Genomic DNA, 26382 nt, shown 5'->3' with positions numbered 1-26382 from the left:
GTACTTCCTAAGGTGTTTTTCCAAGGCAGTCACTGGCCTTAGAACAGGAAATGTATGTTCCAGACACACCAAGTGGTGTACTTGATCTAGTGTCGACAATAGTCAATTACCACCCAATCAGTCTACTCTGCATCATGAGTAAAATGATGGAAGGGATCATCACCAGTACTATTATGCAGTACCTGCTCAGCAATAACCTGCTCAGTGACGCCCTGTTTGGGTCACTCAGCTCCTAATCTCAAAGCAGTCTTGGTTCAAATATGGACAAAAGAGCTCAATTCCAGAGGTGAGGTGACAATGACAGCCTTGACATCGAGGCCGCACTTGACCGAGTATGGCATCAACAAGGCCTGGCAAAACTGGAATCAATGGGTATCAGGGCAAACACTCCACTGGTTAGAGTCATACCCGGCACAAAGGAAGATGGTTGTGGTTGTGGAGGGTCAGTCTTGTCAGCTCCAGGACACCTCTGCAGGAGTCCCTCAGGGTAGTGTCCTAGGCCCAACAATCTTCAGTCGCTTCATCAATGACCTTCCCCTCTACCATAAGGTCAGAAGTGGGGATGTTTGCCAATGATTGCAGTGTTCAGCACCATTTGTGACTCCTCAAACACTGAATTAGTCCATGTTCAAATGCAGTAAGATCGGACAATATCCAGGCTTGGGCCAACAATTGACAGGTAACATTCATGCCACACAAATGCCAGACAATGACCATCACCAATAAGAGCCACTCTAACCACTGCCCCTTGACATTCAGCGGTATTACCATCACTGAATTCCCCCACTGTCAACTTAGGGTTACCATTCACCAGAAACTCAACTGGACTAACCGCATAAACACAGTGGCCAAAAGAGCATGTCAAAGACTGGGGATACTGCAGCGAGTAACCCACCTCCTGACACCCCAAAGTCTATCCACCATCTACAAGGCACAAGTCAGGAGTGTGATGGAATACATCCCACTTGCCTGATGTGTGCAGCTCCAACTCAAGCTTGACACCATCCAGAACAAAGCAACCTACTTGATTGGCACCACATCTACAAACATTCAATCCCTCCACCACCAGCGCTCTGTAGCATCAGTGTGTACTATCTACAAGATGCACTGAAGAAATTCACCAAAGATCCTTAGGCAGCACCTTCCAAATCCACAACCACTTCCACCAAGAAGGACAAGGGCAGCAGGTACTTGGGAACACCACCACCTGCAAGTTCCCCTCCAAGCCACTCGCCACCCTGACTTGGAAACATACCGCCGTTCCTTCACAGTCGTTGAGTCAAAATCCTGGAATTTTCTCTCCACCGGATTGTGGGTCAACCCACAGCAGGTGGCCTGCAACGATTCAAGAAAGCTCACTACCACCTTCTCAAGGGCATATAGGTATGGGCTATCAATGCTGGCCAGCCAGTGAAGCCCAATTCTCATAAATGAATATAAAAATGGTAAGACATGTTGGAAGGTAAAGATAGGATGATCAAAGGTGTCCCAGTTCCCACATTTGTCCAGGAGCTTAGGTCATTTCTTGGGCTAGTAAATTAATATGGAAAGTTAATATATAGTCTGACATCCATCCTGACATCTTTGCATCAACTGCTAAAAAAGGGTCAGCCTTGGAAATGGTCTCACATACAAGCCCCAGCTTTTAATTAAGTAAAGACAACAGCGGTCATCTTCTAGGATGTTAGCATACTATGATCCCAAGAAAGATCCAGTATTGACATGTGCTGCTTCCTTGCACAACATTGCAGTGATATTAGATCACAGGTAGTCTAATGGAGAGGAATGCCCAATAGAGTGTGCATCCAGGAGCTAAATATGTCCAAATAGAGAAAAAAAGGACTGGGGGTCCTATTGGGAGTCAGAAAGTTCCACTAATATCTTTATGGATGAAAATTTATGATAATTGCAAACCCCTACTTGGTCTGCTTAAAGAGGACTAAGCAATAGAGTCATAGAGATGTACAGCATGGAAACAGACCCTTCGGTCCAAATACTACTCATAAGATTCAGATCACATTCAACAGTTGGCTCTAATATTAAGTGATTATAATTAAAAGTTAGAAATCCATCAGGGAGGCCAAGAAGCAAATTCAGATACATCGAGCTGCCTCCTATTAGTAGATACACTACCAGTGGTTATCCCCATTGGAAAAGTATGTAATATTAAATTTTATGGACATGCTCCCAGTCCCAATGTTAACAATATCAGACATTAGAAACAGAAGTGTCCCATCCTTTCCAAAGTGAAACAACCAGTATTAATGAGGGAAACCAAAGGACCATCACAATGAGAATCAAAACCTTTTTGAACTCGAACAGACCAGCTCACTGTAGGGGGAGACATATTGTTTTGGGGAGCAAATATTGGCTAAACTCCATCAGGGATGTCTATGAAGATCAAGTCATTGAACTGTACAGCATGGAACAGACGTTTTGGTCCAACTCATGTATGTCAACCAGATATCCTAACCTAATCTGGTCCCATTTGCCAGCATTTGGCCTCTATTCCTCTAAACCATCCTTCCAAATGTTGTAATTGTACCAGCCTCCACCACATTCTCTGGCAGCTCATTCCATTCACACACTACCCTCTGCGTGAAAAGGTTGCCCCTTAAGTCCCTTTTAAATCTTTCCCCTCTCTACCTAAATCTATGCCCTCTAGTTATGGTCTCCCCAACCCCAGCGAAAATACCTTGTCTATCTACCCTTTCCATGCCCCTCATGATTTTATAGACATCTATATGGCCACCCCTCAGTCTCTGACACTCCAGGGAAAATAACCACAGACTACTCAGCTTCTCCCTATCGCTCAAATCCTCCAACCCTGATGACAACCTATTAAATCTTTCCTGCATCCTTTCAAGTTTAATAACATCCTTCCGACAGCAGGGAGAACTGAACTGAATGTAATATTTCAAAAGTGGCCTAACCTATGTCCTGTACAGCCACACTATGATCTCCCAATTCTTACACTCAATGCACTGACCAACAAAGGCAAGCATATCTTTGTTCCTTCTTCATTCTCCTGTCTAACTAAGACTCCACTTTCAAGGAACCATGAATCTGCACTCCAAGGTCTCTTTGTTTGGCAATACACCCCATTACCATTAAGTGGTATAAGTCCTGACCTGATATGCTCTACCAAAATGTAGCACCTCCCATTTATCTAGATTAAACTCCAGCTGCCACTCCTCAGTCCATCTGATCAAGGTGCTCTGAGGTAACATTCTTTGCTGTCCATTACACCACCAATTTGGTGTCATCTGCAAGCTTACTAACCAGACGTTGGTGAGGTGTTATGTCTGGTGGCTAGGTATGCACGCAAACATAGCCACGTCAGGATGGCTCAGTAATTTAGCACTGCTGCCTTACAGTTAGGGACCTGGGTTTGATTCCAGTCTCAGGTGACTGTGTGGAGTTTGCACATTCTCCCTGTGTCTGCAAGGGTTTCTTCCGGGTGCTCTGGTTTCCTCCCACAATCCAAAGATGTACAGGTTAGGTGAATTGGCCATGCTAAATTGCCCGTAGTGTTCAGTGCTAAGTAGGTTAGATGCATTAGTGAGGGGTAAATGTAAAGTAATAGGGGAATGGCTCTGCATGGGACACTAGTAGGGTTTCCATTCTATGATTCTATGAACCTATCTATATCAAAACACGCGATGACTTGGCTTTCACAGCCTTCTACAGCAATGAGTTCCATGCTTTCACTATCCTCTGGTTCATCTCAATTCTAAAGGGTCGTCCCTTAATTCTGAGGCTGTTCCCTTGGGCCCCAGTCACTGCTACTAGTGCAGGCATCTTCTTCTTTATCCATTCTATTCAGGCCTCTCAGTATTTTGTAAATTTTAATCAGATCCCCCTTCATGCTTCCAAACCCCGAGTACAAACCCAAAGTCCTAAATGATTCCGCAGAGACCATTCCCTCCGTGACTCCCTCATTAGGTGCACGACCCTACCAACTCACCCTTCATTCCTAGCACCTTCCCTTGCCACTGCAAGAGGTGTAAACCTGTGTTCACACCTCCCCCTCATGTACATCCAAGCCCCAAAGGGTCCTTCCACATCTGGCAGAGATTCTCCTGCACATCTAACCGCCTGATCTACTGTGTTCATTGCTTTTCTTGTCCCCTCCTCTATACTGGAGAAACAGGAGGCCAACTTGCGGAACGTTTCAGGAACATCTCTGGAACACAAGCACCAAACAACCCCACCGCCCTGTGGCCGACCACTTCAACTCCCCCCTTGCACGCCACAGAAGACATGCAAGTTCTGGGCCTCCTCCACCCCCATATCCAAGCCACCCAATGACCTGGAGGAGGAACGCCTCATCTTCCACCTTGGAACCCTCCAACCACACGGCATCAACGTCAATTTCACCAATTTCCTCATCTCCCCTTCACCCACCTCTTCCCAGATCCAACCCTCCAATGAGGTACAGTGGCTCAGTGGTTAGCACTGCTGCCTCACAATGCCAGGGATCCGGGTTCAATTCCAGCCTGTGTGGAGTTTGCACATTCTCCCCGTGTCCGCGTGGGTTTCCTCCAGGTGCTCCGGTTTCCTCCCACAGTCCAAAGATGTGCAGGTCAGGTGAATTGGCCATGCTAAGTTTCCCATTGTGTAAGGTGCATTAGTCAGAGGGAGATGGGTCTGGGTGGGTTACTCTCGAAGGTGCGGTGTGGACTTGTTGGGGCAAAGGGCCTGTTTCCACACTGTAGGGAATCTAATCTAATCTAGGCACCACCCTCTTGAACTGTCCTACTTGTCCAACTTCCTTCCCACCTATCCGCTCAACCCTCCCCTCTGATCTATCACCATCTACCTATCGCCTTCCCAGCTACCTTCCCCTAAGGCCCACCTCCACAATATTTATCTCTCAGCCCCCACATCCCCACTTTCCTGATGAAGGGCTTATGCCCGAAACATCGATTCTCCTGCTCCTCGGATGCTGCCTGACCTGCTGTGCTTTTCCAGCATCTTACTCTCCTACTCTTTGTGCTTCAGTTTTCCAAAGACTTTCCCCATTTAGAGAACAGTCCACATCTTTATTTAGGAGAAAGTGAGGACAGCAGATGCTGGAGACCAAAGTTGAAAAATGTGGTGCGGGAAAAGCTCAGTAGGCAAGGCAGCATCCGAGGAGCAGGAGAATCGATGTTTCGGGCATAAGCCCTTCTTCAGTAATGAGGCTGGTGTGCCAAGCAGGCTGAGATAAAAGGTGGGTGGGTGGGGGGGAATTTGGGGGAGGGGCGCTGGGAATATGATAGGTGGAAGGAGGTGAGGGTGAGGGTGATAGGCCGGAGAGGGGGTGGGGGCGGAGAGATCGGGAAGAAGATTGCAGGTCAAGAGGACTGAATTCGAGGGTTGGGACTGAGATAAGGTAGGGGGAGGGGAAATGAGGAAGCTGGAGAAATCTACATTCATCCCATGTGGTTGGAGGGTTCCTAGGCGGAAGATGAGGTGCTCTTCCTCCAGGCGTCATGTGGCCAGGGTCCGGCGATGGAGGAGGCCAAGGACCTGCTTGTCCTTGATGGAGTGGGAGGGGCAGTTAAAGTGTTCAGCCACGGGGCAGTTGGGTTGGTTGGTGCGGGTGTCCCAGAGATGTTCCCTGAAACATTCCGCAAGTAGGTGCCTGTCTCCTCAACGTAGAGGAGACATCGGGTGCAGCGGATACAGTAAATGGTGTGTGTGGAGGTGCAGGTGAATTTGCGACGGATATGGAAGGATCCATTGGGGCCTTGGAGGGAGGTGAGGGGGAAGGTGTGGGCGCAAGTTTTGCATTCTTGCGTTTGCAGGGGAAGGTGCCGGGAGTAGAGGTTGGGTTGGTGGGGGGTGTGGACCTGACGAGGGAGTCGCAAAGGGAGTGGTCTCTGCGGAACGGTGATGGGGTGGGGAGGGAAATATATCCCTGGCGGTGGGGTCTGTTTGCAGGTGGTGGAAATGACAGTGGATGATACGATGTATCCGGAGGTTGGTGGGGTGGAAGGTGAGGACCAGTGGGGTTCTGTCCTGGTGGCGATTGGAGGGGCTGAAGGGTTGAATCCCGCCCCTCCAATCGCCACCAGGACAGAACCCCACTGGTCCTCACCTTCCACCCCACCAACTTCCGGATACATCGTATCATCCTCCATCATTTCCGCCACCTCCAAACAGACCCCACCACCAGGGATATATTTCCCTCCCCACCCCTATCAGCGTTCCGGAGAGACCACTCCCTCTGCGACTCCCTCGTCAGGTCCACACACCCCACCAACTCAACCTCCACTCCCGGCACCTTTTCCTGCAACTGCAAGAAGTGCAAAACTTGCGCCCACACCTCCCCCCTCACCTCCCTCCAAGGCCCCAATGGATCCTTCCATATCCGTCGCAAATTCACCTCACCTCCACACACATCGTTTACTGTATCCGCTGCACCCGATGTGGTCTCCTCTACATTGGGGAGACAGGCCACCTACTTGCAGAACGTTTCATGGAACACCTCTGGGACACCCGCACCAACCTGGAGTCGTACCTGAGGACTGGAGAGAGGCAAATGTAATTCCTCTCTTCAAGAAAGGAAATAGTGAAATTCCCGGCAATTACAGATCAGTAAGTCTCATGTCTGTCATCTGCAAGGTGTTAGAAAGGATTCTGAGGGATAGGATTTATGACCATCTGGAAGAGCATGGCTTGATTAAATGCAGTCAACACGGCTTTGTGAGGGGCAGGTCATGCCTCACAAACCTTATTGAGTTCTTTGAGGATGTGACTAGAAAGGTTGATGAGGGTCGAGCTGTGGATGTGGTGTATATGGACTTTAGCAAGGCATTTGATAGGTTCCCCATGGTAGGCTCATTCAGAAGGTCAGGAAGAATGGGATTCAGGGGAACATAGCTGGATACAGAATTGGCAGGCCAACAGAAGACAGCGAGTGGTAGTAAAAGGAAAATATTCTGCTTGGAAGTCTGTGGTGAGTGGTGTTCCACAGGGCTCTGTCCTTGGGCCTCTATTGTTTGTAATTTTTATTAATGACTTGGATGAGGGGATTGAAGGATGGGTCAGCAAGTTTGGAGGTTGGAGGTGTCGTTGACAGTATAGAGGGCTGTTGTAGGCTGCAGCGGGACATTGACAGGATGCAGAGATGGGCTGAGAGGTGGCAGATGGAGTTCAACCTGGATAAATGCGAGGTGATGCATTTTGGAAGGTCGAATTTTAAAGCTGAGTACAGGATTAAGGATAGGATTCTTGGTAGTGTGGAGGACAGAGGGATCTTGGGGTGCAGGTACATAGATCCCTTAAAATGGCCACCCAAGTGGACAGGGTTGTTAAGAAAGCATATGGTGTTTTGGCTTTCATTAACAGGGGTATTGGGTTTAAGAGTCGTGAGATCTTGTTGCAGCTCTATAAAACTTTGGTTAGATCGCACTTGGAATACTGCGTCCAGTTCTGGTCGCCCTATTATAAGAAAGATGTGGATGCTTTGGAGCGGGTTCAGAGGAGGTTTACCAGGATGCTGCCTGGACTGGAGGGCTTATCTTATAAGGAGAGGTTGACTGAGCTCGGACTTTTTTCATTGGAGAAAACGTGGAGAAGAGGGGACCTAATTGAGGTATACAAGGTAATGAGAGGCATAGATAGAGTCGATAGCCAGAGACTATTTCCCAGGGCAGAAATGACTAACACGAGGGGTCATAGTTTTAAGCTGGTTTGAGGAAAGTATAGAGGGGATGTCAGAGGCGGATTCTTTACACAGAGAGTTGTGAGAACATGGAATGCGTTGCCAGCAGCAGTTGTGGAGGCAGGATCATTGGGGACATTTAAGAGACTCCTCGACATACATATGGTCACAGAAATTTGAGGGTGCATACATGAGGATCAGTGGTCGGCACAACATTGTGGGCTGAAGGGCCTGTTCTGTGCTGTACTGTTCTATGTTCTAACCAACCCAACTGCTCCCCCTTTAGCTCCCCCTCCCACTCTGTCAAGGACATACAGGTCCTTGGCCTCCTCCATTGCCAGACCCTGGCCACACGACGCCTGGAGGAAGTGCGCCTCATCTTCCGCCTAGGAACTCTCCAACCACACCAGATGTGGATTTCTCCAGCTTCCTCATTTCCCCTCCCCCTACCTTATCTCAGTCCCAACCCCCGAATTCAGCACCGCCCTCTTGACCTGCAATCTTCTTCCCGACTTCTCTGCCCCCACCCCCTCTCCGGCCTATCACCCTCACCTCCTTCCACCTATCGTATTCCCAGCGCCCCTCCCCGAAATCCCCCTCCTACCTTTTATCTCAGCCCGCTTGGCACACCAGCCTCAAATCTTTATTTATCCTACCAAAGTGTAGAACCTCACACTTGCCCACATTGATTTGATTTAATTTATTGTTGTCACGTGTAACAAAGACTGTGAAAAGTTTTGCTTTTACATGCACACAACATGGGTGCTGGTGAGAAATAAGCTCTACTGTTGTTTGATGATAAAAAAAAATGTAACCAGGAGATCAGAACCTCATCAGTTGAGGACTAACTCCAAGCTGGCTGTCCACAAAGCCAGTGTACTATGGTAAAAAGGTTCCCTCAACTGGGAGACATTGCCTTTCTTTTCTTTGTTTTTGTGGTTTAGTTTTATATGCGGTACGAGCAGATCATAACATACAAGGACATATACATCATAGGGTGACTGAACACAGTGAAGCATACAAAGTGATAGCACAAAGGAAGTGTACAAAGTTGAGATCAACTATTGGTTTGAAATTTGAGAGATCCATCAGCAGTCCAATAACAGTGGGGAAGGAGCTCTTCTTGAGGAGAAAGTGAGGTCTGCAGATGCTGGAGATCAGAGATGGAAATGTGTTGCTGGAAAAGCACAGCAGGTCAGGCAGCATCTAGGGAACAGGAGAATCGACGTTTCGGGCATTAGCCCTTCTTGAGCCTGTTGAGGTGTGTGCTTAAGCTATTGTATCTTCTGCTTGATGAAATAGGTTGGAAGAAATTATAACCGGGGGATAGTTTCTTACAGCCCTGGTCAGAGCAATTGCCATACCAAGACAAAAAAATGTTTATTGTGCAACTGTAAAAGTTGTGAGGATCATTATGGACATGCCAAATTTCCTATGCCTGCTGAGGAAGAAGAGGCATTGTGCCTTCTTGACCATCGCATCTACTTGGGTGGTCCAGAAGAGCTTGTTAGTTATCATTACTCCCAGGAACTTGATGTTATCCACAATCTCCAGTTCAGCTCCATTGATGTAAACAGGGACATGTCCTCCTCCTTTTCTTCTGCAATGATCAGCTCTTTTGTTTTGCTGACATTGTGGGAGAGATTGTTATCTTTGCACCATGACACCAAGCATTCTACCTCGTTCCTGTACTGTTTCGTCATTTGCAGCTATTACAAGGGGGCATAGCTTTAAATTAAGGGGGGGTAGGTATAGGACAGATGTTAGGGGTAGGTTCTTTACTCAGCGAGTCGTGAGTTCATGGAATGCCCTGCCAGTAGCAGTGGTGGACTCTCCCTCATTATGGGCATTTAAGCGGGCATTGGATAGGCATATGGAGGATAGTGGGCTAGTGTAGGTTAGGTGGGCTTGGATCGGCGCAACATCGAGGGCCGAAGGGCCTGTACTGCGCTGTATTCTTCTATGTTCTATGTTCTATTGTTTAATATCCGGCCTACAATGATGATGTCATCAGCGAACGTGTATATGGCGTTCTGACGAAATTTGGCCACACAATCACGAGTGCACAGGGAGTGCAGTAGGGGGCTGAGTACACTTCCTTGCAGGGTGCCAGTGTTGGGGATTATTGTGGAGGAGGTGCTGTTGTCTATCAGAAACCTGAAGATCCAGTTACATAGGGTAGATTAGAGACCTAGGTCTCAGAGTTTGGAAAGGAATATAGTGTTGAAGTCATAAGTAGAAGCCCGATGTAGACATCCTTATTATCCAGATGTTCCAGGGATGAGTTAAGGCTAGAGAAGTGGCATCTGCCGTGAACTTGTTATGCCGGTAGGCAAATTGCAAGAGATCAAGGCAGGCTGAGAGGCTAAAGTATGAGCCTCTCAAAGCACTTTGTAATTGTGGAGGTCCATGTAACTGGGCAGAAGTCAATGAAGCATGTTGCATGTGCTTTTGATTGCCATTGTATTCCATCTGTCACTTCGTTGTCCACTTTCCTTGCTTTTGCAGCCTCCCCAGCTCTTGAACATTATCTGTCTCTTAACCTATCTTTGTGTCATCTGCAAACTTAGCAACAATTCCCTCAGTTCCTTCATCCAGATCGTGAATGTATAATGCCAATAACTGTGGTCCCAACACTGCCCCTGTGGAACTCCACTATTCACTGGCTGCCATCCTGAAAAAGATCCTTTTTATCCTGACTGTCTGACTTCTACCAGTCAGCTAACCTCTGTCCATGCCAATGCCTTGTCCCTAACACCATAGGCTATTATTTATCAGCCTCCTGTGCAGCATCTTGTCAAACGCATTCTGGAACTCCAAATAGATCACATCAACTGGCTCTCCTTTGTCTAATCTGGTCATTATATCCTCAAAGAATATTAATAGATTTGTCAAGCATGACCTCCTTTTAAAGAAGTCATGCTGACTCAGTCTCTTAAAGAGATGCACTTCCAAGTACTCTGCAATCTCATCCTTAATACTCTAAAATCTTAACAATGACAGAATTCAGGCTAATCAGCCAATAATTTCCCATCTTCTGCTTCTCTCCCTTTTAAAACAGGGATGTTATATTTGTCATTTTCCAAAGCTCTAGGACCCTCCCTGACTCAAGTGATTCCTGACATTATCAATGCCTCCATAATTTCAGACCCCTGGGTGTAGTCCATCTGGCCCAGGTGATTTATTCACCTTCAGAACTTTTCAGCTTCCCAAGTACCTTCTCCTTAAAGATGGGTGACTACACTTACCTCTGCCTGTGACTCTCCTGAAGACATTATGTATGCTGCTGATGTCTTCCACCATGAAGACTAATGCAAAGTACTTATTCAGTTCTTCCATTGTTTCTTTGTTCTCCATTACTACTTTTCTCCCCATTTTCTTGTGATCCAATCTACTCTTGCCTTTCTCTCCCTGTTATATCTAAATATTTTCTTGTAATCATCTTTTATATTATCAGCTAGCTTACTCTAAGGTTTCATCTTCTCACAGCACCCCCGCCCCAATTACTTTTTTAACTATCCTCTGCTGATTTTTGAATGCTTCCCAGTCTTCTGGTTTCCCACTAACATTTACCACATTGTATGTTTTTTTTTTGCTTTCATGTTGTCCTGACTCCCCTCATCAGCCATTGTTTCCTCATCCTCCATGGAAAAACTTCACAGAAGCCAGTATCCCATCACCAAGTCATCCATTATTAATATGTGGAAAATCCTTGATCCTGATCTAGTTCTCTATGAGCCAGCTCTCTGAGTGTGACAATGTCTTATAATCCTGTTTTTATTCATCAGCCAGGGTTCCCTAATTGGACCAAATTAACAGCCCCAATCAAAGAACTCATATTCTGTGTGGTCTACTTGCTTGACCTCATTACAATCACTACCTCCCTCCCTCTCTGAGCCTGAGGACATAGGCCACTTTTTATTTGTATCTCCTCCTGGGGTGCTTTAGCACTGGGTCAGATTCCTCTGACTCTGCCTTGAATATGGTGGCATAAGCTTCTCCAAAAGATTATATGGGTGACATTCCATGCATTCCTTTGCTTGGGATCTGCAACCAATCTGATTTTCCCAATCCAACCACATATTGAAGTCCCCGTAGTTAGGTGAATTTAAATACAATGATTAAAATAATAAATGGATTAGATTAGACTCCTTACAGTGTGGGAACAGACCCTTCAGCCCAACAAGTCCACACTGACCCTCCAAAGAGTAACCCATCCTCCTCTGATTGATGCACCTAACAACTATGGACAATTTAGCATGGCCAATTCACCTGACCTGCACATCTTTGGAATGTGGTAGGAGTAGCAGAGGAAACCCACACAGAGAAAATGTGCAAACTCCACACAGACAGTCACCCAAGGCTGGAATTGAACCTGAGGACCTTGGTGCTGTGAGGCAGCAGTACTAACCACTGAACCACCGTGCCACCCAGAAAACTAGTCTCATTAATGGTGACCATGATCAGAACCACTCAGATTATTGTAACAATTGGTGAACCAATGCTTTTCAGGTAAGGTCTGATCTCCTACCTGGTTTGTTCTAAATGTGACTCCAATGCACAGTAACATAGTTGACTCTTAAATTACAGTGAAATAGGCTAGAATGTCACTCAGTTGAAGAGGAATTAGGAATGGTCTGGGTTCGCCATCAATGCCCACTTTCCATCAAAGAATAAAACAACTGCGTAAAGTATATTTTGAAAATATGCAATCTGTTGCACCAGGTTCATCAATTTCGGATAAACTGCACATTGGGCAGAAACTCTCGGCCACAAAGACTACTTTTGAAAGTAACAATTTCATTCATGCACACTTTGGCCCAGAATTAATCAAATGAATTAAAGAATGAGCAGTCCAATTTCCTTCAAATGAAATTACTGGAATTATAGTGTGCAATGGATTAAGGTTTAGCATTTTAATTCTCTTGAACCCACAACCTGAATTAATACTTGAATTACTTCCACTGCAAATCTGAATTTAATGTGCTTATTGTTCCAGTTAACCCTGACTTTGATCAAGGTGATTAATCAAACTAATATTCTTGTTTTAATACTATCAGTTCTGACATAAATAAAGACTACCTCCTGTTTACCATTGCTTTATTGAAAGAACTAAGGTGTGGTAGTTCTATACCCTGCTCTAAGGACAGTTACCAAATAAACATTGGTTTTCCGTCAGCTGCTGACAAGTTCCACAGACTGGTCAATAGCACTAACATGTCCTTCAATAAAGGTGGTGGAGTGTTATCAGTTACCAACTTTTGCAGATAGGCACGATTATTGTAATTTTCTAATGTTGTTTGGCCCTGTGGCTTTTCCTTCAGGATTCCAAAACGGTTTACTATGAATTCTGCAAATGTTGCATGATTGTCAGGGCAGTACCCAAAGTTTCTCAGATTGTTCATTATCTCAGTACTTCGAGCATTCATCTCATCACATCGCCCACTTATTCCTGCAACCTGGAGGAAAAAAATGCAGACTTTCATGAGACATACATTTTATATGTTGAAACTTTTATATATATTGGGATGTATGAGATGTATACATTTCCTTGAAAGGATTTGTGAGAAATTAGTTTTTAATTACTTTCTGGAAAATGAACCAATAGTAAATGACTGCTCAGGAAATACAGACATACAATTATTATAGGATTAAATAATTAGAGCACAGACAGATTATATTGCTGGTGAATAGAACACTGGATTGTATTGCCACCCTGGGGCCAGGGTAGAGGATATGTGGAAACAAGTGCAGGACATTCTGCAGAAGTTAGAACAGCTACAGGTTATAGTACATCTGGAATACCTGAATTCACCTGGAATACTGTGAACTGTATTGTAAAAATACTGAATACAATTTTGGTTCCTTGTCTAAGGAAAGAAGTACCTGCATTAGAAGCAATCCAGAAAAGATTGCTTATGAGCATGGAGAGGTTTCCTTTTGAGAAGAGGACATACTGTTCACTAAGTTGTCTTTTTGTAGTTGACTTTATCATGTAAAATCACCCTGATGGTAACTGTACTCTGTGGGTAAAATGTAAAACCTTCCCTAGTGGCATGTCTGTTGGTTGGGGCCCACAAGGAAGAAGGACTTTTGGGATGGTATGAAGGTTCAGTGGTTAGCACTGCTGCCTCAGTGCCAGGGACCCAGGTTCAATTCCAGCCTCAGATGACTGTGTGGAGTTTACACATTCTTCCCTTATGTGCGTGGGTTTCCTCTGGGTGCTCCAGTTTCCTCCCACAATCCAACGATGTGCAGATTAGGTGGATTGGCCATGCCAAATCGCCCAAAACATCCAGGGATGTGTAGGTTAGGTGGATTAGCCATGGGAAATGCAGGGTTACAGTGGTAGAGTAGGGGTTGAATCTGGATGTGATGCTCTTTGGAGAGTCGGTGTGGACTCATTGGGCTGAATGCCACACTGTACAGATTCTATGACATTAGCCCAATTACATTAGTGTAGAGAGGTATAAAATTACAGCTATTAGAAAACAATATGAGAATGCTGCTTAGGGAAGGAAATCTGCTATCTGGACTATATCTGATTCCAAACCCAAGCAATGTGGTTGACTCCTTGCTGACCTCTCAAAATCATTAAAGAAATTCGGTTGGAGTGTTTCAAGCAGATGACTCGTCACTAACCGCTTAAGAGCAAGTAGGATAGGTAATAAGTGTTAGCTCACTATCAGTAGCACCCACAAAAAAATTGCAGAGGATGAAGAACTAGAAACACAATTTTAAATTATTTGGTAAAAAAAAATCAGAGTCAACATGGGTAAAAGCTATCTTGTATGCTATGTGATTCAGATATGCTAGAAAATGTGTTCAAACAGATTCAAATGTAGCTTTCAAAGAGGGATTCAATAATTATTTTATAAGATTTGCATATTTGGGAGGTCATATCTAAAATTAAATGTGATTTTTTTTTGGCAAGAATGGTCTAAATGGGTCAAATTGCCTTCTTCTATGATTTCATCATTCGATGATAATATGTAGCAACCTCAAGGTATGAAGGGAATGAAAACAAATGAAATACTCTCAAGAATCATTACCATTGAAATGTCAAAAACTAGGCAGCCATGACCTTAAAAGCAATGTGAGAAAGGTCAGATAATCTTGGGTTGAGGGATAAAAATTAGGAAAGGTAACAAACTGGATTGTTTTGAGATTAGCTTAGTTTTCCTACAGTGTGGAAACAGGCCCTTCGGCCCAACCAGTCCACACCAACCCCCAAAGAGTAACCCACCCAGACCCATTTCCCTCTGACTAATACTATGGGCAATTTAACATGTCCAATTTACCTGACCAGCACATCTTTGGATTGTGGGAGGAAACCAGAGCACCCGCAGGAAACCCATGCAGACACGAGGAGAATGTGCAAACTCCACACAGACAGTCACCTAAGGCTGGAATTGAACCTGGTACCCTGGCACTGGGAGGCAGCAGTGCTCGCCACTGTGCCACCATGCCGCCCCTGATTTTGGAAAATCAGGAATTTACAGTGACTTGACAATGAGAAAAATTGTCAGGTAATTGCTTTCCACAAAATGTAGGAGTATGAGATCAATTGTCAACATTTCAGACTACTTTCACATCATCAGTAAAGTGAGGGCATCATCGACAGTACTAACATTCCTCAGCCATAACACCCAAGCTATGTTGAGTTCATAGCATGAGATATGATAAGAGTCCAATCATGGATTAAAAAGAGCTGAGATCAAAGTGACTGATTTTAACAGCAAAGCAATTTTTAACATAATATGAAACAATGAGGGAAAAAGGAACAAAGTAGGAGCTCATGGTGTAGGAAATAACTTATCAGTACAGATACAAGATTGGTTGACTGGCAGAGAGCAGACAGGATGCATAACTGGGTTTAAATAAATAAAGGAACATAAAAGGACATGGAAAAAAATGTTGTGAAGTGAACATCAGAGTTTTCATCAAATACAGATAGGTTGAAGGTGTAGTAAAAAATCTGGGAGATGGGAGTTTAATGTGGGAAATGTCAAATTGCTCAGTTTTTATTGATTCTTCCTGACAAAGACTATTACTTACACAGAGAATGACTGCAGAATTCTGAGACGCTGAGGAATATAAATGTTCTACTGCATGAATCACAAAAATTAGTTGATGATAAAACAAGAAATTGAGAATGCTAGTGGAATGCTATTCTAATGTTTCCGTTATACAGGGCATTAAAAAAAAGTGCGACACTACATCTCAAATAATTATGCACAATTCTGCTCTCCCTATTTCAGAAGCATGTAAATACACTGGATGTTGTTCAGAGGAGTTTTACTAGATTGACACCTGAAATGAGCAGGTTGCCCTTATGGAGAAAGATTGAGCAAATTGGGTTTCTTTCCAATGAAGTTTAAAAGAGGTACTTAACTGAGGTACCAAAGATTCTGAATGATTTTGACAAGTGGATGTGGAAAGCATGTTTCCTTTTGTAGACGAGTCCAAAACTAGGAGGAAACCAATTAACAATTAGGGGTTGTCCTATTTGGACAGAGGTGAAAAGAGTTTTTTTCTCTAGGAGGGTTGTGTTACTTGGAACTTTATGCCCTCCAGTTAAGAAAGGTAATTTAATATTTAATATTTTTAAGGCAGAGGTAGACAGATTCTTGTGAAGCAAGGAAATCAAAGCTTATCGGGGTAGATAGGACTACCGATCAGCCATGATTTTCCTGAATGACAGGCCAAGCACAAGTAGTTGAATGATTTGCTTCTGCTCCTAATGTGTGCCTGCTCAAGCCTTAATAAAACTTCACCGTGAAATCAGAAGTGGGAATGATCACAGATGGTATATGATCTTCAGCATGATTCATGTCTCCTATTATACTGAAGCAATTTAGCTTCATATTCAGCTTGATCTTATAAGTGGTAAGTAATGTTCAGGCCAAACATATACGAAGCAATGACCATCTCCAACAGGAGAGCATCTAACTAACTCTTCATGGTATAACCCCTGCTGAATGCCTGGGCTTACCACTGACCAGAAACAGAGCTGGACAAATCATATAAATAGCAGGGCTTCAGGATGCAGCCTGAAGCTGGGAATTCCACAGCAAGTAACTCAACTCCTTAAATGCTCAAGCTTGTCCATTTTCTACAGGATACTCGGCAGGTGTGTGGCAGAAATTTGTTTGGATGAGTGCAGTCAAATTAAAGCAGTCCACTTTATGGGTAACCCAAGAATTACCTTAAACAGTGACATTGTCTGCCACGAGTGCATAGTGGTAAAAGTATATGATATATATAAAACCCATTATTGAAACTCATCAAGCTTCCTTCAACAACATTTTCTACATCCATGAGCTTTATCATCAGAAGGCTAAGGACAGCAGATGCATGGAAACACTGTCATCTGATTGTTCTAGGCATGCCATGCGTTATCTTGAGTTGAAGCTACATGACCATTCCTTGTTGTGCTGGAATTCATTTCTTATCAGCATACTTACATCACAAGTATACATCAATGTAATTACATCAGATGGACTGCAACTTGTAAAAATGCTGATTCGGAGATGCCGGTGTTGGACTGCGGTGTACAAAGTTAAAAATCACACAACACCAGGTTATAGTCCAACAGGTTTAATTGGAAGCACACTAGCTTTCGGAGCGACGCTCCTTCATCAGGTGATTGTGGAGGGCTTGATCGTAACACAGAATTTATAGCAAAAATTTGCAGTGTGATGTAACTGAAATTATACATTGAAGAATTGATTGTCTGTTAAGCCTTTCATCTGTTAGAACAAATTTGTTCTGTAAGAAGGCTTAACAGACAATCAATTCTTCAATGTATAATTTCAGTTACATCACACTGCAAATTTTTGCTATAAATTCTGTGTTACGATCGAGCCCTCCACAATCACCTGATGAAGGAGTGTCGCTCCGAAAGCTAGTGTGCTTCCAATTAAACCTGTTGGACTATAACCTGGTGTTGTGTGATTTTTAACTTTGTAAAAATGCTGTTTAGTACTGTTACAAATCAGAGGTTGACCGCTCTCCACTAGTCCCCCACCCCCCGCCGCCACCTCTGATAACTAAAACCGAAACACAGACAGGAACATTTCATCATATAATCTGTTAAAAGGAGTATGAAAAGTGGGGTAACCTGTTTCTCTAGTGGTTACATAAATCAAGTCCCTGACACCCACTTTATAATCGATGAGTAACAATTTACTTATCTAACTCTAACAGTGAACAAATCAACACAACTAATAACAAACTGAATAAATCCCTTCGAACTACTAACTATTCCAGAATAATGCAAGATTCTAACGACAATGATGTTTCAATAAATACAACTACCACTTATATAATAACTGAATTTAGTTTCTCGAAATTATAGTCAGTCTTCCGGACCTTTCTGCGTCATGTCCGCTGAACCTTCTGTCAGGAATGAATTCTCTGTAGGTTTTGATGTCAGGACGATTAGCTAAGAATGTTGCAGTACCTTTATTAATTAAATGGCGTTTTCTCTACGAGCTGAGAGCTGTTATCTCTTAGCAGATGGCAGTTGGCTCTCATTGTTTTCCCAAATGCCGCCATCTTTTATACCCTTGATGACCTGTCAATATTTTTGCAATTGGATTGGTCCTATGTTGTCAAAACTAACAGACTCTCATTTATTAGGTTTTATATCTTATATTTTCCTCAGTTTAGAATTTTTATTCCTGGTCCATCCTTATCTTTTTGCCAAAACAATCCTAAATCAAATTGAGTTTTGATCACTAACTCCAAGACCCATTCTTATTGAAACACCTTCCACTTGCACATGCTCATTTACCAAAATTAGATTCAGAACTACCCTTTCCCTTGTTGGGTTTTATACGCACTTTAAGAGAAAGAATCTACTGGATGCAGTTTAAGAACTTTGCACACTTGCTACCTTGCATACTAAAATTCTCTCTATTAATTTTTCCATAGTTAAAATACACTTGCTATTTTGATAAGCTTCTGAAATTTGATTACATACTTGGTAGCTAAGTGCCTGATTTAAATAGATTGGTTAAATTAAAAAAAAAACACTGTTGTCTTGATAAAAAACTGCGATTTGGCTTTTTGTTACAAAATGTTTCAATTTAGGTGCTATATGTACCAGCAAACCCACAGGCATCCTTTTTGAATCTCTAATCATAGAATAAAAATCATTCTTTAAAGGGACCATGCAAAGCTTTCCTCACTTTACACTTTTACACCCACCAACTTCGCAAAACCCCCTTTTCAAGGGTAAAGATGAGCAACCCAAATGAAACCTTGCCAGCAACTCACACAACTCTCTAACCCAAAAACTTAGAAGTCATATTTATTCAAGTATATCTTGTACAGGCAAATAACTCCTTCCAAAAAACATGTAAAGATCCGCTTCATTGTACTGACCTCTGTGATCTTTTCACTGATATCAGATACTCTGAATCCATACAATCGGAACTGATCAGTGAAAACATGAGTCAAAATTCGACGATCCAGCTGGAAAGCAATTTCTCCAAGAATGTGATGAGCAGATTCTTTTTCTGCAAGTAAAAAAAAATTCAAAAAATACTCAATTCGCTCTTTTAGCCTTTAACAATTCTTTTTTTAAGTTGAACTATTTATGCTACTTTAGAGATTCAATGTTGTGTTGAGACCTCAGTGTCATAAGCTTGTTTCTTTTCCCTTAATCTTAACTTTCACGCCTCATGATATAAGGCTCTCCAGGTCCGACCCTATATCTGCCCTATACTTTTTCTATCTCCTTCTTGAATGCCACCTACTTTAAATACCTGCTCCAGATCAATCTGGGCCAAAACACAGAACAGTAATTTACTCAGAGAGTAGTAAGGGTATGGAATGCTTTGCCTGCAACGGTAGTAGATTCGCCAAGTTTAAGTGCATTTAAGTCGTCACTGGACAGGGCATATGGACGTACATGGAATAGTGTAGGTGGGATGGGCTTCAGATTAGTATGACAGGGCAGCGCAACATCGAGGCCCGAAGGGCCTGTACTGCTCTGTAATGTTCTATGTTTTAGTACAAGCCCTGCATTCAACAATGTTGTGCCAAACATGACTCCAAATTAAACTAATCCCTTCTGCCTGTTCTTGCTCCATATCCCTCCGCTCTTGCATATTTATATGCTCATCTAAAACTCTTTTAAACGCCCCTATCGTATCTGCCTCTGGCAGTGCATTCCAGATTCCCACCTTTCTGTGTATAAAACTTGCCCCTCATATTTCCTTTGAATATTTCCCCTCTGACCTTAAATGCATGTCCCCTCTTTTTAGACATTTCAACTCTCGGTAAAAGATTCTGACCATCAACCCCACCTATGCATCTCATAATTTTATAGAATTCGATCAAGTCTCTCTTTGACTTCTGCCGCTTCAGAGAAAACAGCCTGAGCTTTTCTAGCCTCTCTTTATAGTCCAAATGCTCTAATCCAGGCAAATCCTGGTAAACCTCTTCTACACACTCTCCACATCCTTCCTGTAATGTGGCGACCGGAATTGAACGCAATAGTCTGAGAGTGTCCTAACCAAAATTATATCTTATACTTATCTTATACTCAGTTTAGAACTTTTATTCCTGGTCCATCCTTATCTTTTTGCCAAAACAATCCTAAATCAAATTGAGTTTTGATCACTAACTCCAAGATCCATTCTTACTGAAACACCTTCCACTTGCACATGCTCATTTACCAAATTTAGACTCAGAACTACCCTTTCCCTTGTTGGGTTTTATATGCACTTTAAGAGAAAGAATCTACTGGATGCAGGTTAAGAACTTTGCACACTTGCTACCTTGCATACTAAAACTCTCTCTATTAATTCTTCCATAGTTAAAATACACTTATTATTTTGATACGCCTCTGAAATTTTATTACATATTTGAACTTCTATGTCTTTCTAACTGTTTCATGCATCACACACACACAACAGTACATTTGCCCCTTTTTGGGTTTTTTTCCTTCTACCCATATGGTCTTATTTAATGATCCTTCTAGGTATCATCCCTCCTCACTGCTATAATTTATTCCCCAATCAAAACAGCAAAGCTGTCCACCTATCCCCCTTTTACCCCCATGCCTATCCTGTCTGAATACATCAAATCCAAGTATGTTCATCTGCCAATCCTGGCTTTCTGACAGTTGAGTTGAGATCATAGCTATGAATTATCAGTTCATCCGCCTATTCCACAGGTTCCTTGCTTCTTTGAATTAAAATATATGACATATAGTCTTGCTAAACTTACTTCTTTCTTATCCAGCCCATGTTTCCTCTCCTTCAAGACTAGCATTTTAACTTACAAGAACATTTCAGCTTCTCTCCCCTTTCAGCTAGCTTTCTAAATCCCATTCTCTACCAATCTAATTTAATCCAATTCAAAAGCATTAGCAAATCATGCTGTGAGGACACTGGTCCCATTTATATATGGATGTAATTTATCTAATTTTCTTAGTTCCCACCTGCCCCCAAAATGGTTCCAATGTCTTCGGAATCTAAAGTGCTCCCTTCTACACTGATATTTGCTCTATCCTTCTAGTCTTATACTCTCACAGCATATCACTGGGAGCAATCTGGAGGTTGTTAACTCTGACTTCCTGCTAATTCAGGTTTGTTCCTTTGTTATTCATTACAATGTGGTGTGTGACCTCTGTCTGTTCACGTTCTTATTTAAGATGACCCTGCAGCCATTCCATGACCTCCATGATCCTGACACTCAGAAGGCAACAAATCATCCTACATGTACATCTGACAAAGTGTCTGTCCACTCTCCTCACTAACAAACCCCTTGCTATTATTGCCTTCCACATTTGAGACCATAAGATCATAATATATAAGAGCAGAATTAGGCCATTTGGCTCATCAAATCTGCTCAGCCCATTCAATGTTTCTCAATCTCATGCTGTTGCCTTCTCCTGTAACCCTTGATCCCCTTATTTATTAACCTGTCTATCTCTGTCTTAAATACACTCAGTGACTTGACCTCCACAACCCTCTGCAGTAATGTGTTCTACACATTCACCACTATCTGGTTGAAGAAAGTCTTGCTCATCTCAGTTCTAAAGGGCTGCCCCTTGACAAGAGACTATGTCCTCATGTCCTGGTCTTTCCTACTCATGGAAACATCTTCTCCACATCCACTCCACAGCCAGGCCTCTCAGTATTCGACAAATTTGAATCAGATCCCCCCCTCATCCTTCTAAACTCCACTGAGTACACATCCAGGGTCCTCAACCATTCCTCATAAGACAAGCCCTTCATCCCAGGACCATTCTTGTAAATCACTGCTCGAACCCCTCCAATGCCAGCACATCCTTCCTTAGAAATAGGGCTCAAGACTGCTTACAATAGTCCAAATGTAGTCTGACCAGGACCTTATATAGCACCAGCAGTACATCTCTGCTTTTATATTTCTTGAAAGGAATGCTATCATTGCATTTACTTTCCTAACCACCAACTGAACTGGCGTGTTAATCTTAAAAGAATCCTAATCTAGGATTCCCAAGTTCTATTGCGTTTAAGTGCTTTAAGTGCTTACACTTTCCCACATTGTATTCCTTCTGTAAACTCTTTGCCAGCTCTCCTGGTCTGTCCAAGTCCTTTAGCGGGCTCCCCATTTCCTCAACACTGCCTGCCCTTCCAACTATCTTTGTGTCATTTGCAAACCTAGCAACAATGCCCTCAATTCCTTCATTCACAGCAACAATGTATAACACAAATAGTTGTGGTCCTAACAGATACTTGCAGAACTCCACCAGTCACCAGCTGCCATCCTGACTCCACTCTCAGCCTTCTGCCAGTCTGCCAATAAATATATAATCTCAATCATGTCTCCCCTCATTTTCCTCTGTTATTCAATCTCATGACAAAAGCTCTCCAGTCCAGGCAACATCCTGGTAAATATCCTCTGCCCCCTCTCCAGGGCAATCTCATCCCTCCCATGTAATGGATTCCAGAACTGTACACAATACACTAGCTGTGGCCTAACCAACATTTTACACAATTCAGCTCCACCTGCTTGCTCTTAAACTCTATAAATCGGCTAATATCCCAAATGTCTCCTTAACCTCTTTACCTATTTGTTCTGTCACCTTGATAAGGAAAGTAAGAGCGTGTCAGATCCAAGGAAATTTGGCAAATTGGATTTAGAATTTGCTGAAGCAGGTTGAAGACTGGAAACCTGTGTCTGGGACTGGCAGACATGCACACCAAGGTCCTTCTAATCCTTGGTGCTTCACAGGATTCTACAATTCAGCACGTAGTCCCTTGCCTTGCTTGTCCTGCCCAAGTGCATCACCTCATACTAATCAGAGTTGGATTCCATTTGCCATTCACCAGTCCATCTGACCAGCCCATCCATATCCTCCTATAATCTAAGGATATCCTCCTAACCTCTGACCAACAATTTTCGTATTATCCACAAACTTACCAATCAATCTTCCTACATTCATATCTAAATTGTTCATTTTTACCACAAACACCAAGGCCCCCAACACTGATCCCTGCAGAACCCCAATGGACATAGGCTTGCAATCATAAAAACACCCCTTGACTTCTTTCAGCCAATTCTATATCCAATTTGCCAAATTTGTTGGATCCCATGTGCTCGAACCTTCATTATCAGTCTTCCATGGGGGATCATGGAACATGGAACATAGAACAATACAGCACAGAACAGGCCCTTCGGCCCTCGATGTTGCGCCGACCTGTGAACTATTCTCAGCTCGTCCCCCTACACTATCCCAAAATCACCCATGTGCCTATCCAAGGATTGTTTAAATCTCCCTTATCAAAAAGATATTATCAAAAATCTTACTGAAGTCCAAGTAGACTACATCAAATACATTGCCCTCATCTACACACCTGGTTACCTCGAGGAAAAACTCAATTAAGTTCATTAGACATAACCTCCACTTTACAATGGCATTCTGATTGTTCTTGATTAATCTTTGCCTCTCCAAGTGCAGATGAATTATGTCCCTCAATTGCTTCCAATAATTTCTCCACCACTACAGTTAGACTATAGTTTCCTGGTTTATCGCTTGCTCCCTTTGTGAATAGCAGAACCACACCGGCTATCCGCCAGTCATCCAGCACATCTCCTGTGACCATGAAGGAATTGAGAATTATTGCGAACACCCCTACTATTCCCTCCCTAGCTTAGTCAACAGCCTGGAATACATTTCATCCAACCCAGAGGATCACCTTACTTTTAAGCCTGCCAGACCACTCACAACCCCCTCTTTGTCCATAATAACCTCTTTAATTATAATCATAGCTGTTCTCCCTGATTTTGATGCCCACATCATCCTTCTCACTCGTGAACACTGTCACAAAGTATTCATTTAGAACCCTACATATATCCTCCAGTTCCACACAAATTGCTATTGTCATTCTTAATGCACCCTATTCTAGTTATTCTTTCATCCTTAATGTACTTGTAATTGTAAAATAATTTAAGATTTTTCTTTCTTTTACCTACCATTATCCTTTTATTCCACCTTTTTGTTCTCTTAACTTCCTTTTTAAATTTCCTTGTACATTCTGTATTCCCCAAGGGTTGCTTTTCTTTGAGTCCGTGGTATCTTCCATAAGCCTCCCCTCTTCTCTTTATCCAATCCTGCACATCCCTGAGGCTTAATTGCCTTTAGAGCTCCTCGCCACAGAGAGCTATGGGGATAGAATTCTTGTGTATCTTTCAGGCTAAGATAGGTAGATGCTTGATCAGTAGATGAAACGAGGGTTAAGGGGAAAGGGCAGGAAAATGAATGTGAGGAATATCGGCTCAGCCATAATCCTATTGAATGGTGGAGCAGGCTCAAGGGACCAAATGGCCTATTCCTACCTCAGTTTCTTAAGATCTTACGCACAAATTATGGCTGTGGTCCTTAATGGGTCTATGCCTTCCCTAGTCATCCTTAACGCACTTACAAAATAAATAAGGATTTTCCTTTATTCCACTTGTAATTGTTCTTTCATGTCTCGTTTTCACTTTCCTGATTGCCTTTATAAAGTTTCCACTTGCATCTTCTATATTTCTCTGGGGCTTCTGCTGTTTTGAGCTCTCAATATCTGTCATAAACTTCTCTTTTTCTCTTAATTCAATCCTGACCATGCCTTGATATCCAAAGTTCACAGCATTTATTGGGTCCACCCTTTGACTAATATGTTGGCCTGTACTCTCCTTACTGCTTTCTTAAAATGTGTCCCACTGTTCTGACACAGATTCACATAAAATTATTGGCTCCCAGCCCATTCTGAACAAATCACACCTTAAAATCAGCCTTCCTGCAGTTAAGAATATTAATTTTAAGCCCATCCTTGTCCTTTTCCATAACAATCTTGAATCTGTCGTAGTGTGTTAGACAAAGATAGTGCAGTTGATGCGGTTTGTATGAATTTCAGCATGACTTTTTTAAAAATTCCAAATAGGAAACGAATAAAGAAGTCAAAAAAGATAGGATCCAGGGTAACCTAGCAGGATGGATCCAAAATAGGCTTTTGGTAGGAGGCAGAGGGTGGTGGAGGCCAATATCCAGTGGCATACCACAGGGATCAGTGCTGAATCTCTGATAGTTCATGATGTAGATGAGAATGTGGGGACAATCATAACTAATTCTACAGATGACATGAAAATTAATCAGATGGTTGACATTTATCAAGATAGTCTTAGGTTACAGGAGGATACAAATGGATTGGTCAGATAGGCAGATCAGTGGCAAATGGAATGAAACATTGATCTATGTGAGGTGATGCACTTTGACAGTAACAAGAGGAACAGAGGGATCTTGAGATGCTTGTCCTTAAAGCTCTGAAGGCAGCACAGCAAGTTAACAAGACAGTTAAGAAGAGTGAAACAACTCCAGAGTCCGGTATCCTGTCAACAAGTCACCCTTTATGTACACATGAAGACTCTGTGACTCCACTACTGCCTCTTCAAAAACAGCTGTCAGAGTGCCAGAATTTCTTTTTTATCTGTCAGCCAGGGTTCCTAGACTGATCCAATTATGTTCTACGAAGACGAGCTGGCAAACCCCGTTATAATCACTACATCCTTCTCCTTGAAGTCCGATGACAAAGGCTGGTCCTTTTTTACTTTGAGAGCCTCCTAGGGCATTTTCGCACTCGGTCAGGTTCCTACGACTCAGCATCCAATACTGGTAACTGTAATGTTCAGAGGCTCACCTCTTGCACTAGGAACACATTGTTAAAATTTTGTTCTTTTTTCCAGCAGCAAAGGCATCGAGGCAGCTGCATCCATCATATCCATCTCTGGTTTACAGGATTTGTCAACCTTTGACGGAGGGGGTGAACCCAGGGGACAGGATGTGTTTTGCTCCAGCATCATTTTAGAATTTGTGATTTTCATATTGTCCTTGTGCGTTATAGAGTCATTGAGTCATAGAGATATACAGCACGGAAACAGACCCTTCCGTCCAACTCATCCATGCCGACCAGATATCACAACGTAATCTAGTCCCATTTGTCAGCAATTGGCCCATATCCCTCTATATGCTTCCTATTCGTATACCCATCCAGATGACTTTTAAATGCTGTAATTGGACCAGCCTCCACCACTTCCTCCCTCAGTTTATTCCATGCACGCAACACGCTCAGCGTGAAAAATGTTACCCCTTAGGTCCCTTTGAACATTTTCGCTTTCACCTTAAGCCTATGCCATCTGGTTCTGGACTCCCCTACCCCAGGGAAAAGACCTTGTCTATTTACCCTATA

General features: G+C 43.0%; 1 protein-coding gene and 1 pseudogene across 1 annotated transcript in view; both read right to left on the bottom strand.

Annotated features, from left to right (window-relative positions):
* Nucleotides 1-26382, bottom strand: part of LOC148150024 (uncharacterized) — a 148914-nt pseudogene that overhangs the window by 19535 nt on the left and 102997 nt on the right.
* Nucleotides 12756-26382, bottom strand: part of LOC122550339 (uncharacterized) — a 61550-nt gene continuing 47923 nt past the window's right edge. The window contains exons 6-7 of the mRNA XM_087986862.1: nucleotides 19046-19179; nucleotides 12756-13113 (exon numbers count right to left, since the gene is read on the bottom strand). Of these exons, the coding sequence (XP_087842988.1) occupies nucleotides 12805-13113; nucleotides 19046-19179 (443 nt within the window). The 3' untranslated portion in view covers nucleotides 12756-12804. The remainder of the gene's footprint in view (nucleotides 13114-19045; nucleotides 19180-26382) is intronic.

The sequence above is a fragment of the Chiloscyllium plagiosum genome, unplaced genomic scaffold, assembly GCF_037043375.1.
Source record: "Chiloscyllium plagiosum isolate Xiang-an unplaced genomic scaffold, Cpla_swu_hap1 HiC_scaffold_5, whole genome shotgun sequence".
In the NCBI taxonomy this organism is placed as follows: Eukaryota; Metazoa; Chordata; class Chondrichthyes; order Orectolobiformes; family Hemiscylliidae; genus Chiloscyllium; species Chiloscyllium plagiosum.
Note: the sequence above shows the minus strand (reverse complement) of the source record. Positions and strands in the feature narration are given on the sequence as shown.